At 37.8% G+C, this 14735-nt stretch overlaps 1 protein-coding gene across 29 annotated transcripts in view; it reads left to right on the top strand.

Annotated features, from left to right (window-relative positions):
• Window positions 1–14735, top strand: part of rims1b (regulating synaptic membrane exocytosis 1b) — an 89631-nt gene that overhangs the window by 31235 nt on the left and 43661 nt on the right. For 20 of the 29 annotated variants that reach the window (XM_077571586.1, XM_077571573.1, XM_077571562.1 and 17 more), the window contains exons 3-4: window positions 700–720; window positions 14250–14554. In XM_077571586.1, the coding sequence (XP_077427712.1) occupies window positions 700–720; window positions 14250–14554 (326 nt within the window). Of the gene's footprint in view, window positions 1–699; window positions 721–13440; window positions 13818–14249; window positions 14555–14735 lie in introns of those variants that run through there. The other 9 variants (XM_077571563.1, XM_077571596.1, XM_077571567.1 and 6 more) reach the window with 2 other exon arrangements.

Below are 14735 nucleotides of genomic sequence, written 5' to 3' on the forward strand. Positions count from 1 at the left end.
GATTTGATTGATTATTTGCCCAGCCCAAGGTCATGACAAGCATACGTAACTGCAGCCATTCCTGTCAATGTTCATATGCATACATAACATCCACTTGCATCTTTCTTTCACTAAATGTCAAGGCATCTGTATTCTGCAGAATGTAATTAACAAATGTTTGCAACACCTTTTCTCTCTCCCTTTTTCTTTTTCTCCCCATTTCTGTCCACTACATCATCACAAATTATTTCCTTTCTTTTCATGTTTATTGGATTCCACCCTTTTTCTCTTGCTCCACTTCCCTACTCACTTCTCCCAATTCTCACTGCAACCCGGACTGCATGCCACAAAGGAGGACAAAGTGGTTAGCATCTTTTTTTGTGTTCTCTGTGTGATGTGACTGTGATGTTTTTGCCACTCCAAAGTGAAACCACTGGCCGCATTAAATCTAGACCAAGAGCACTGGATACAATTTTGATTTTTACTCTTCAAAGGTGGATCCTTATTGAAAAACAGTAGCAAAGCCAAGAGGAGTGTTTGTGTGTGTGTGTGTGGGGGGGGGGGGGGGGGCTATGTGTACAGTTGCTTTACTCTATAATGTCACTGCATATAGTTTTGTCACTGTGGAATTGTCAGGAGTGAAGTCTCTTGCACTCACGATCCGAAAGTTTAACCCATGACTAATACTACGTTTATTGTCTGTCTCTTCCTCCTGCAAAGTGTATCATAGTAAAGGACAGGGTAAGGCTTCCTGGGTGATGGATTTGCTGCATGAGTTCTCCCCTTCCCCCTCCACATTTGGCTCTGTATTCATTCGCAGATGTGAGGATAAGAATCCAGTCCAATTGTCTGATAGATCATTCTGAGAATGAATGCAGACCCTCAAAGTCAACTGGCAAAGTGAGCATGAGTAATGACAGGATATCTACAGGGCTAATGACCCTTGTGACAAATCCTGACCCTTCCAATGGCCACAGGCATGACGGTGCCAGTGTGGGGGTTTTGGGGGAATTTTGATTAAATATATGTATACATCTTTTAAAATACTCAGTTGGGCATTTAGCTGGCATGTAAAACTAAACTTTGATATAAAAGCATTATGTACACTCATGCCTGTGCATGTTTTCCCTGCTTGTTTTTGAAACTAGTTCTGATTTGAACTGGACCGTTTATATTATAACCCAGATACTGCACGTTGCTGTTTTAGAACAAATCACCCTTGAGAATATGTGTTGGTTTGAGACAAATCTCTCCCCATACTATAAGAGCATACTGTTCACATTAGCAAAGCCTTTTTTTTCTCCACTTGTCAGCCACTGCTTGCTGCAAGTAAACTTTTTGTAATGGTTGAGTAATTCCATCCTAGTCTTTCCAGACTTCAACTGACATAAATATATTTTTTGTTTTATAAAATCTTAGGCCTGCAATGAGTGATTATTTTAAAAATCACTTAATCGGTTGATTATCCTGTCATTTAATCAATAAATCGCATTGAAAAATTTAACAAAGTTAAATTTAATTTAAAAGTTTAATTTCCCTTTATTCCAAAAGAGAACATTATTTTACATTCACAGAGCAGAAAATGCACAAATATAAATTAATTAGGGTATCACTCAGTTACTGGTTTGGTTCATAAAATATCATACAATTGGCAAAAATGTTTATTATAAGTCAGTCTGCTTTCAGGGAGGACTATAGAAAAAATCAGAGAATATTTCCTGTTGTGACAATGAAATTCCGAGTATTTGTACAATTTTTTAACTAGCATTAGAATTAATTTTGATTAGCAAACACACACGTTCGATTGGAGATAGAAGACAGTCTTCAAGTGCTCACTCCACAGTAGCCAACTTTGTATTATCTTCAAGTGGAGACCTTATTGCAGTTCCTTATAATTTTATATATATTTTAGAATTTTATCTTATAATTTGTTATGGTACATAGTACCATATAATTGTACTTTGCGCCGATCTCCCAGATGGACTCTATCGAGTCCTTCTGCCATGTAGACCGTGCACCTCTCTCTGCACTAAATTTAAAGGGAATAAGGGAGCCGCTTCCTTTGGATGGCAATGTTATGCATTCCCTCCCAAAGGCGCATCTACAAAAATACCAAACGAGAAAAAACTCCACCCATGTGCACAGTTAGAATACGATTTGCGCTAGACTTGTGTTGGACAGAAAAAAAGGGCCCAAATATTTCTTCACATTTGACATAGTGTTTTTGAAGCTAAATACCACTTTGTCAACACTAAAAAGTGTACAGCCAGCCTTATTATTTTCATCTTTAGCTGACACAAACTCATAAGAGTGCCTATATTTATACCTTGAAAACGTGAATCTCTCTCCTTCCTTCGTTGTTAGTATGAGTACTCGTGTTTATGGGCCGAAACATGACTGACGTCACGTCCCTAGATGGGATGGCAAAGTTGACAGCGTCCCTCAATGGCACACAGTTCAGGCTGTAAATATTTAGCAATGTAATAGTAATGTTCCATTAAGTGCAGTTGTTTGTTATATGCCTTTCAGCTAAAAATAGGGTGTGTTTTACCCCCTTTATTTTTAATTAGCCGGTGACTATTAGTTTTGTTGCATGTGCTTGCAAATTGTGACTGAATAATATGTGGTGCCTCATCTTACAACCTTTTGAACCTGGAGGTGACTCTGTTCAATTGCCTTGTCTGAAGGATGGCACTCTTCAATTAAACTTTTGCCTCCTCGTCATCTATATCTCAAATAGTAACACATGGTCCTTTTTGTAATTGAAATCTGATTAATACTTTGATTACTATCACTAGTTTGGAAATAGTAGCATGTTAGATTAATTACTATGTACCATAACAAGTGGCCATATCTGAGTAATGTGTGACCTAGTAACATGTTACCGGCATCACTCTGGAAAAATAAGTTGATGCTACGGTGGGGAGCTAGAAGGAAAAAGTCAGTAAAAGAGAGAAAATGTCCAAAGTCTGAAATTGTTTCACTCTTAAAATGTAAGATAAAGTGCAAAACGGAACTAACTCATGTACCACAACATCACATCTCACCAACACAACCTATTTTGTGTGGTTAGCTATTTTGTTATAACCTATCACTAGTTAGAATGTGTTGTAATACCTCCACAGGTGGTCAAGGATAGACATAGTTCTTTCAAACACATTATTGAATAAAATATAACAAAATAGACACATAGGCAATCACTCACCTAACACAGACTGGCTATTAGCCTAATAACGGCCAACCGCTAACCTGACCTTACGACAGCCAACTCTAAACTCTCATTTGCTGACTCCCATGTCACTGGGTTAGGCCGCACCTTTTAAAGCAGGGGTGTCAAACTCATTTTAATTCAGGGGCCAGTAATATGCTATTGTTGAGACCAAAATATTTCCTTTTTTTTGGGTTGTTGTTGTTTTGTTTTTTGGGGAAAGGGGGGGGGGGGGTGTTGTGCAAATAATTACAATTAGAGTCTGAAACTCTTCCCGTTTATTATTACCGTAGTGCAGATTAGTATAAAATTTTGTAACATTAATGAGCGGACTATTTTTGAATCAAATTCTGAGTAACAGCCAAATTTCTGAATATTGAAAATATTATTATAAATTATAAATATACTTTATAAATAATTCTATAAATAGATAATTAGATAAGTCTCATATCGATACATATGATATGCGGCTGAATCGATGTTTAAACATCAATTTTGGATGGACATATTCAGCAAAATGTTATATTAATGGAACAATAAGCCTTAATATTTTATTTCTATGCTGTTCAGACATGAAACAGATTGCAACCTGTTTGCTAAATACAGTGAATCACAGTTATAAGGCTGAAGTTTACGATAAATAAATACATTTTCATACAAATTTTACAGTGTACATGTACAAATTTACTGATTAGTATTTTCTAAATTTTTGTAAAAAAAAATCACAATAATCAACTTATAAATGTGTATCTGGATTAATCGGTATTGAAGCGTGACCTAAGAATTGTGATATGAATCGAATCGCCAGGTACTAAGCATTTCATGTCAGTGTGCTCTCCAGTTGACAAAATTAGCAACAATGTTTTTTTTTTTTTTTTTAAGAAAAATTGCAGTTTGTGTTCTTTTCTCACGGGCCAGCTTGGACACCCTGACTGGCCAGTTATGGCCCGCTGGCCATATTTTTGACACCCTTGTTTTAAAGCCACACACACTTAAAAGTCACAGATACATGAGGAGAGTAACCCCAAGGGGACAACACTAATACCTGCACCACACAAATACATTTTGCTATTAATGCAACATTATTTTTTATTCAGTTACTCATTTAATCAATGGGATAATCAATGGAGTAATCGATTGTAAAGATCTTCGATAGCTGCAGCCCAAATGAGGCACTTTTGCACCATCTGTATAACTGAAAGGTTGTTTCAAATGGCAAGCACATATTTACTGTTGGTAGCAATATATGCAGTATTATTTTTTGTGCAAAACACATTCCATCCATTTTCAGAACCACTTATTCCTCACAACAGTCGCTGGGGTGCTGGAGCCCATACCAGCTGTCTTCGGGCAGTAGGCAGGGTACACCCTGAATTGGTTGCCAGCCAATCGCAGGGCACACATAGACACACTCACATCTGGAGATAATTTAGTTTCTGCAAATAACATGCATGTTTTTTTTGGAATGTGGAAGGAAAGGAGTACCCAGCGAAAACCCACTCAGGCACGGGAAGAATATGCAAACTCCACCCAGGAAAGCCAGAACCTGGAATCAAAAGGGTTTTGACCTGTGGGACACCATAGTAATTGGTGATTGTGAGACGTGTTGCCACCCTGACCGATTGCTATATGACATATACTGTAAGCAGAGATGGGAAATCTAGGTCCAGAAAATAAAAAAGCCTGCCACAGTTTGGCTTTAGTCACAGATGCGTCTACTCAAACAGCAGGTAAACGACCTCGTCAATTGCTAACTCAATTTGGGTGGCATGCCGATTTTCAAATTAATATTATCTCATTCCTATTAGTGTGGTTCCGATACTGTTTTTTGGCCCCCAATAGCAATTCCAATTTTGCAGTATCGACCGATACCGACACCGTACCAATACCTAGTTGTAGTTTTTTCTCAACATGAAAAAGCTGTCCTGCCATTGGTTCAGTGCTTTTAAGGGCCAATACGATATTTTGGCTCGGCATGCAGTGAACGCGTCACGCATCAGTGAATGTCGTACACGAGCAAAGCACAAGATGCTGCATCCAAAGTCCTATATTAGTGTCAGAAATAATAGTATTGGCATGTTACTTGTCAGTACTTGCCGATGCCAATACCACTCTTTTAATGCAGTATCGGGGCCTCTCCTGATAGCAGTACCGGTATCGGAACAACACTAATGCCTATACTTACTTTACACATTGACCTGCTTTCGACTGAGAAACATAGACTTTAATAAGGTCTGTTTTTCATGTTGAATGAAATACAGGCAACATAATGTTTTTTTCTTACTTGTGTATAGTATACAGATTGTTATCCTCACCTACTGCCTACTTTTTTGTATATGTATGTATGTAAGAGTCGTTTGGGTAATCGATTCTAAAATGATTCAATAATGACAGCCCAACTTGTATTTACCTATATTTTACAATATGAAGGTATTTTTATTCAGCAGGCAGCTCGGCAGCTCTCTGTACACATGGGTACTGGACTTTTTAAAGGAAAGGCCACAAAGGGTCAGGATGGGAATATACACCTCATCTACCCTGACTCTCAGCACCGGAACACCACAGGGGTGTGTTCTCAGCCCTTTCCTCTATTCCCTCTTCACCTATGACTGACTCGTTAAATTTGCTGACGACACAGCTGTGGTAGAACTGATCCACAACAGCAACGAGACAGCCTACAGAGAAGAGATCCACCACTTGACACAATGGTGTTACAACAATAATTTGGACTTGAACATTTCAAAAACTAAAGAAATTATAACAGACTTTCGGAAATCAAAACGGACTGAGCACTCTAATCATGACTTCAATGGAAAGAAAATGGAAAGGGTGGACTGTTTCAGATACCTGGGAGTACATATAACAGCTGATCTCACCTGGTCAGTGCATATCAGCCATCAGGTGGGAAAAGCCTATCAAAGGCTCTACTTCCTCAGGAAACTGAGGCATTCCCAGCTCCCTGAAAACCTGCTGGTCAGGTTCTATAAGGCCACTGTGGAGAGTCTTCTGTCATTTTGCTGCACGGTGAGGTATGTGAGCTGCACAGCAGCGGACAGGAAGACTCACCAGAGGGTGGTGAGAACGGCAGAAAAGGTGATAGGGATTACATTGCACCCGCTGGTTGAGATCTATGCTGGCAGGCTACACAGTAAAGCCAGCTCCATCTCAAGACCCCATACACAGTACTGGCCACAAACTGTTTCCCTCCCTCCCTTCTGGAAGGAGATACAGGACACTGGGTGCATGTACCAATAGACTACTGCATAGTTTCTATCCACAAGCAGTTAAATGCATAAAACCTCCTTAAATGCACTTACACATGACCACTTTTAAATGGATTTATTTTATTTTTTGTTGTGTATATGTTATTGTTGATAATTTATGTGTGTTATGATGCAAAATACTGAAATACTGAAATATTTTTTATTGTGTACAAAAGTTCTATTCTATTCTATTCAATTAATAAAAAAACCATTTATCAATATTGGCTCATATAAATTACTTGTATAATTACTTGTAACGCAATACATTTTTCAGCCAAATAGCCGGTCTTATTTTCCAACTTCATTGTGTCATGCTTAACAGTTGAATGTGTATTATTTTCCACCACAGCTTATTTGAACAAACCCTAAATCTCAGGGAGTTGTTAGTTTTATTTTGCACTTTTGTTAAATTATTACAAATGAATCCTAAAAGCAGAGAGATTTTTTCTGTGTTTTATTGCAGACTAATTCTTTATTGTAGAGTGACTGGACTGCTCTTTATTTACTAAAAAATATTTCTTTAAATAACAATCATTAATTTAATTTAAATTGTATGTACCATAAGAACTAGTGGTTATCGGTATGGTATCGGTGAGTACTCAGGAGTTGCGTACTCGTACTAGTATCGGTCTGAAAAAAGGTGGTATGGAACGTTCGTTTAAACAATTCTACAAAGTTATTTCATAAGTGGTATGTTGATTTTTTTCCATGTTAAATTAATATCTGAACATTGAAGCGAACGTGTGATTGACATATTTCTCTGCCAAGCTGGTCTGCTGTTACTGGTGCTATACTGTAGCTTGTTAATGGTGAGTGTTAATTCATGTGTATGGTAGCTCCAGATGGCTTCCAGAAAATGAAAAAATGCTGACAGCCTGTCTTCTTTTTAGAGAAGCACTGCCTCCCAGTGGAGAGCCGTCAGACGCTGGTTCCTAAAACACACACGCTGTGAACACATATACTGTAAACCCACGCATGCACTCAAACATTTTTGGAAGCATCAGCAACACATTTCATAACAAATAGCTCTATTACCTGGTACCCTATATTTGATCAAAATCAAACATTCTATTTTCTACCACAACAGACACCTACCTATTTCTCAAGTCAAAGAAACCTTATTTCATTATAGTACATACAGACGTCATGCCACTTTCTATTAATTTGTAGCAATTCCAGCGAGTGGGTGCATGACATAAATATAAAACATCCTAGATCTGTACACACTGTACTGAGCAAAAATAATTATATTAGTAATGCCATAATTAACATATGTATTTTTCTAAGTCAGTTTTTTCAGAAAACATTAACAAATAAAAAAAAAGGGAAATTATAGTAGCTAAAATGTAAGTTATTTAAAAATTTCAATGACAGAATTTATTTCAAAAATCAAAAATCTAAATAAAAATAAAAATGGGGGGGGAGGGTACTTCAAATACCGGTAGATGGTAAATTAAGCTGAGAGTGTTATTTTCTGTTTAGCACATAAAATAATTATAAATTTATGTTTGATGCAAATAAGCTCCAACTAGTATCTCATCTGAAACAATGGCAAAAAAGGCACCTCTTCCCATTTCAGGTCTGACCCTTCTTTAATTGGTAAAACAAAGCTTTTTCATGAATAACAACTTTCTCATCACGTGAAATTCAGAAAAGCAATTGTGTTTGTTAAGGCACAGATGTGCATTGCATTTGGTATATTTTGCAACAGTCTGGCCCGTACAGTTTGGAGCTTTTCCACCTTGTCTGAGGTTGTCCTACTCGCTTAGCATAGAAGGCCGCTAGATTAATTTTTTGTTCAGGACAAAAAGGAACAGAAATTACGGTTATAATTTCCAAGTAAAATGTGTGTTGAGAGCCATCAAATATCGATATACACATGTTCACTTTGCATTAGTTCGGTCAAAGTTAAAGCGTTAACTCATTGATTAATCACAAAAAATGATCGCATGAATCATGTATTAACGCAGATTAATCGCACTATTAATTTTAACCGCAGATTATCCTTTAGCCTGACAGGTGAGGGCTACGTTAAAGGTAGCACTGTTTGTGTTTGAGCAATATACATAACTGCATCAATTAAAGTAAAGCATTTATTAAATGTTTTACATGTTTGAAATGTTCGGATGACATTCAGAATATTTGTTCTATTCAAAATATGGGGGTCTTTTTTTCCCCCATTTTAAATTATGCAAGTAATTAATTGATTAGAAAGAAAAGAAGATGAGAGTGCGCAGTGGGTCAAAACATGCTGAAGACGTCCTCACAACATTCAATGTCAAAATAATAACATATAACAGGTGCTCTTCAAATATGGCAAGCAAAAAATAGTGATATAAAACCTTTATAATTAAGTGATTAATTGCGATTAATCAAAAATTCTAAGATGTAATAAATCTGATTTTAAAAAATTAATTGTTTGACAACTATTTGGCATACAAAACGAATGCTATTCATTTCATATTCAAAAGACAAATAATCAACAGAAATTACATTTGTAAGACAACACAGTACTTTTGTAATGTCTACAGATGGTAACTGAAGTGGCACTTTCAAAATAAAAAGTGTTTTAGTCTCGAAAAGCGTCATGATACAACAATGTATTTGTGAGGGGTGGGAGGGGTTACGTAATCCACTGCCACCACTTCAAAATCGGCAAATATCTTCAAAAAATACTTTTCATAGAATATGCCCTCCTCGTGTTAGTGATACTGTCGATACAATCACCCAATAAAACGGAGCATTTTTTTTTTTAAATTTTGCATAATTTACCTTTAATCGTACGGCTCATCCAAATAGCCGTCTTATGTTTGAGGAAGCTCGCCAATTGTACTTCCCGGTACGGAAACGGCTGTAACGTCCCTACCATTCGGACACTACAGAAAGAAACTAATGCTTGTTATAGGTTCCTAACTATGTGTTTGTAATAAATCCACCGGCGGGGAACAAAGACAGACACTATTCTGGACGCATTTTAAGATGAAACACTTTCATGTCACTTAAACATTACATTCATCTGTGTCATGACTGAAGTAAAATGCACTAGAAACATTTATGAAATTGTGCACAGTGCACTATTATCTAAAAATTACCTGCTGCAATATCTAACTACAGCAGTTATTTACTGTTTGCTTTTCGTCTGTTATGGAGTGAAATGAGGGCGTGCTTCAGGAATGCTCGGTTGAGTTACTGTATTTGTTTACTAGCCTGACTACTCCACAATGTGATTTTTACTGAGCAGTGAAATAAGTTTCTATTTCCACTAGGGGCTTAAAATCGAATGCTGGCAATTCTCTTTCTCTCTCTCAATCTCTCTCTCCCTTGCTCTCATGTTCAAGCTCATAATGTTGTAGCGTGAGAAGTTGATGGCACCAGATGCTCTACTCCCGGCATGCACATCACATGACCACCTTGTAATCGCGCACAGTTCGATTAGTAAACTGCGTGTTAGTAATATGATATTGTGATATCTCTGTTGCGACTAGTAATACCTTCAAATAAGGATACATGGTATCGGTACCTTGCCCTTCCCTATCCAAATGGATGACCTAGTACTTTGTCATCATTCTTCTCCATGTACCTTTCAATGCCATATTCTTTGCAGTACCTTTCTTCCTCTGTTTCATGCATGCACCTTCATTCAACTCATTACTGCTACTCTTGAAGAACACAGTACGGTAAAGTTCAGTACAGCAGATCACTGATTCCCGTCAACAATGACTTCCAATGTTTGTTTTTTTGAATATTTATAAATTATGAGATAGGACTGAAAACTAGTATCTCTCATTTCATTTATTAACACATGGTAAGGCTTTGAGCATTGCTTTGACTGTTTACCTCACATAATTACTAACGGGTTTGTGAATTGATTCTTACAGCCACAACTCGAGTTTTGCGTTTCAGATTTTCATCTCAGTGTATCCGAGATGCTAGTAGAGTTCATCACAGATAAAGTGGAGGCTTATTGCTTCTTCCCACCTCTCTGAATTTAGCCTACCTTGAATTACTTTGCATCTAGAGCTGTGGCTGTCTACAAGTTCAAGGTATATATTCATAGAAAGAACATGAACCAGTCTCTTTCCCATGGCCCTTTCAAACTGTGAGATTTACCATCAATTCTCCCCGTTTAAGGAAAAGCTGATGTTTACAGAAATAAGCCCTAAATATATTAGTTTTTCGAAGCTTACCAACAACATGTCTTGAGTATTTTGTAACTGATTGATGGAGCAGGAATTGGGGGCTGGCAATGAAAAAAAAATATGAGTGGCAAGTGTGTTGTTGTGACTTGATTTTTCAAATACGTCAGGGTTCTAGCTGAGATGAAACAATACGAAACCAATGGAAGATACAATGGAGAGAGGAGACCATATCAAAGTGAATGATGGGTTTATTTTCTAATCTCGGAAGTACAGTACATATGAACATTACTGTAATGTTCAGAATAAAAACAAAAAGGTCTGAAAAGAAAAGAGAAGGTAGAATAGCAATAATGAAATGTTAAAGCAGAGTAACAGAAAGGGAAATATCCAGCAGTTTGAACATATGTTGTCAAAAGCATGTCGTTACCTGCAGCAGCAAAATAGTCAAATTGTGACTCGTTATGCAATTATTTTTAGCCATTGACACTTTAACATTAGTCACTTGAATAGACATTCACAATAGTCACAAAAACGTAGATGCACACTGCTTTGTCTCTGTTTGTCTCCATCCAGTGAGATACAAGCTTTTAAGCAACAGTTTGACATTACCCACACACGCACACACATCTCAGGTTAAGCTCGTCACAGTTGCCCACGCCACACTTCTCCAGGCAAAATTTCAGATATGTTCCACTTAGGCACACGTGAATGTAGCGTACAAATATTTGTGTATTCTCACAGCACATCAGGCTTCACAACATGCAGTCAGGCCGCAAGATGAAATGAAGGTGACACTAGAATAGGCGGCCTCTGGACCCAGTCATCAGATTGGCCAATTTGCCTTCAGGTCTGATATCACATCCTGAATGGTTCTAAATGTGTGCCACACACATCTTTGCCAGATGACTACTGTACATGGGCATTCATGTGGCATAATGATAAATAAATGTATTGATGAGCAAGCGCCTGTTGTTTGAGCAAGATAATTAATCTGTGGTGGTTATTTTGCCATGACTGGGAACTCGCCTTCTAGTTGACGTGACTTTGTGATGCTAATTGGCCGCTAAGCTAAGTGCTCGTGACGAGACAGCGTGCACGTTGCGACCGCTACCGCTTGTAAGCCAAAAATACCAGGGCCAATTTTGTTGTCCCAGTCCGGGCATGCTCGTCTTGTGGGAGTCCAAGGGAAAAGGTAAATGTATTTTCATTTCAAAGTCAACCTGCCATAACACATTTTAATGTGCTCACTCAAATCACCACCAAAACGGATTTGTTGTGTCCTTTTGTGATGAACGCCCTCACTGGTTATTCATTACCAATTACCGGTAGTCAGGTCAAAATCACTTATATAGCCCTTATTCATAATATAATCTCAAAGGGCTTCACTCGCCCACAGTTGACAAATATTAGCGACATTCCCTGACCTAACCACAAGAGAGCAAGTGGGGGAAAAACTAAAAAAATAAACACATCAGGGGAATAATAAGAAACCTTGAGAAGGGGCTCCAAATTTGGAAATCCCCCTTCCAGGATTACCAGCCTACAATGGATGCCGAGTGGGCAACAATTTACACAGTATGTGTGCTAAACAATCTCAACTAGAATGGTGCGAAAGTCCATTTAATAAGTTAAAGCACCGCAAGAAGACGCTGTCAGGGAAGTGGGTGCTCATCTAAACCTTAATATTAGTCTAATATTATTGATGAAACTCAGCAGGGTGGGCTTTGATTAATGTTGTTATTTTTGTTTTTAATATACAAATCCTAAATATTAATAACATCCACATCAGGGCTTTCCGTCTTTCCTCACTACTTCAGGTATGCATGGTATTCTATTCATTAATAGACAAAAGAAATAGCAAAGAGAGTCAAACCTCTGAAACTCAAAATACTCATCATGGTGTGTCAATTGTAACAATATAAGTGACTAGTCTACTGGTATTGTTCTGTTTTTGTACATGCTTATGTGACCCAACCAACATATACTGTATAGTACTAGTCACATTAAGTCGCGCAGTTCTTCTCTATTATTTTCTGTTACGCGTTTTATTTGTGTTTCTGAAAAACACATGAAAATCGCCAATATGTTTGAGCATCTGAAAAACGTGGAATTTGTGCATATATTTGTGGATGTAAAAAAAACAACAACATGAAAATCACAAATATATTTGTATGAATAATTTTGAGACAAATCTCTCCCCATGTTAATGTGTCTCTCTCAGGGTTCTCATTCACACACTTAAAAACAAACATGGAAACAAATACCGTTATTGGGTTGTAAAACTGCTCAGGTCTGACTGTCACTGTCAAAGATGCATTGAATATACTTGCCTTGACTGAATATAGTTGATCAATCATATTAATTCACATTGTATATTAAAAATGAGCATAACTGTTTTTGCAATGTCAGTTTTTTTTAATCAGTCTTGGACATCATTTTACCAGCACTATTCTACAGTTTCAAGAAATATAAAGTCTCCTCTGGTTTCCTCTGGAAAATACATTTTTGATACTGGATCACACATGCCACCTGGTATTTCCTGTAAACTCTCAAATTAACACATCTTTTGTGACAGATTAGTTGTTGCTTTTTTCAGATTATAATGTTTCTTGTTTTACTTTACAGTAAAATATATTTACCTTATACACATATTGTGGCATCCATCAGTTTAATTCCCATTCTTTGTCATTGTGCATAAAGGAATCATGGGGAAAATGGGGGCTGTACATGAAAGTGAGAACTGGAAGCTTTTATTGTCATCAGATGATGAGTTAGAAAATAGTGAGGATCTGAAAGGATTACTGGCCACTGATAATCTGCAGCCTCTCTTCTGACGTAAAGAGGTGGAGAAAGACATGAGAGGGATTGTGGTGTGTGGCTGGGCGGCTGCATGTTCACCGTGGGCCTTGTTGTCAGATGATTTATTTTAGATTAGTCTGGACTTGCGCCACCTAGGATTTGGGATGAATGTGCTCTGGCAAGCTTGATGCTAACTACTAAGATGACTGCTACAAGTCCAACCTCCTGTCCATTGAGAAACATCATCAAAGGGGTTGCAGCTATAGTTAACAGCAGTGCTCTGTTTTGAACTACACGTTATCGCCCTGTTTTTCTGGTGCTCTGGATTTGTTTTCTGAGGAATAAATGTTTGGATTATAAATACGGAGGGAGATAAATCCTGCTTTTGTGCTGTCGATATGAGGCGATATCCTGTAACAATGCTTCCATGTGAGTATTTGATGTCGTCTCTTGGTCTGATTTAGAGGATGAGGAACTAAATTTAATCATTTTCACTGTTGTATGTGGTGCAGCAACAGGGCTGAATCACAGTAAAAATGCATATATAATACAATTTTAATTATCTGTCCATTGAGATGAAACCAACAGATTTGTGCATCACTTATATTGACATTATCATAATTAAATGTTTGTGTGTGTTAGTTACATTCCATGCATCAAAGACATTGCTTTATTTCAATGTCCTCAGATAAACAAAGGTCTTCTTTCCCGTGCTTGTCCTCACCTCCTCATTCAATAACCTTAAATTGCAGTGTTTTAGAAAAAAACATATTATAACTGAACATTTTTTGAAAATAATTATGTTTATTGTTATTTATAGAACAAGCCTGTCAAACACATTTTTCTTTTTAACCCCTACAGGTAATGTGGGTATGCAATCTGTGCCGTAAGCAGCAAGAGATTCTCACCAAATCAGGAGAATGGTTTTCAGAGTCAGGTGTGCGGCCTGGGAGCCTGGGCTGCACCTTGAATGACCCAGCCAGGGTGGGTGAGGCCCAACGGGATAGGAAGCTACTCCGCTCCAAGTCTCAAGTCCCGTCCTCGACAACTAACAGCAATACTACCGAGCTGCCACACAGAACACAAGGACCTGCTGGTGGTACTTCCTCAAAAGCTCCAGACACCATGCCTGGTACTCGCTCCCAAAGCGTACCACCTCGAGAAAAGTAAGACGCAATAATATGTGTTTTATATATGCAGCACATCTACATATGCCTATCCATACATCCATTGTCTACCACTTATCCGGGGTTGAGTTTTAGGGGTGGCACCTTCAGCAGGTAAGCCCAAATTTCCTTCTGCTTAGGTGCTTCGTCCATCTTTTCCAGGCGGATTCTAAGGCATTCA

This window comes from Vanacampus margaritifer, chromosome 7 (genome assembly GCF_051991255.1).
Source record: "Vanacampus margaritifer isolate UIUO_Vmar chromosome 7, RoL_Vmar_1.0, whole genome shotgun sequence".
In the NCBI taxonomy this organism is placed as follows: Eukaryota; Metazoa; Chordata; class Actinopteri; order Syngnathiformes; family Syngnathidae; genus Vanacampus; species Vanacampus margaritifer.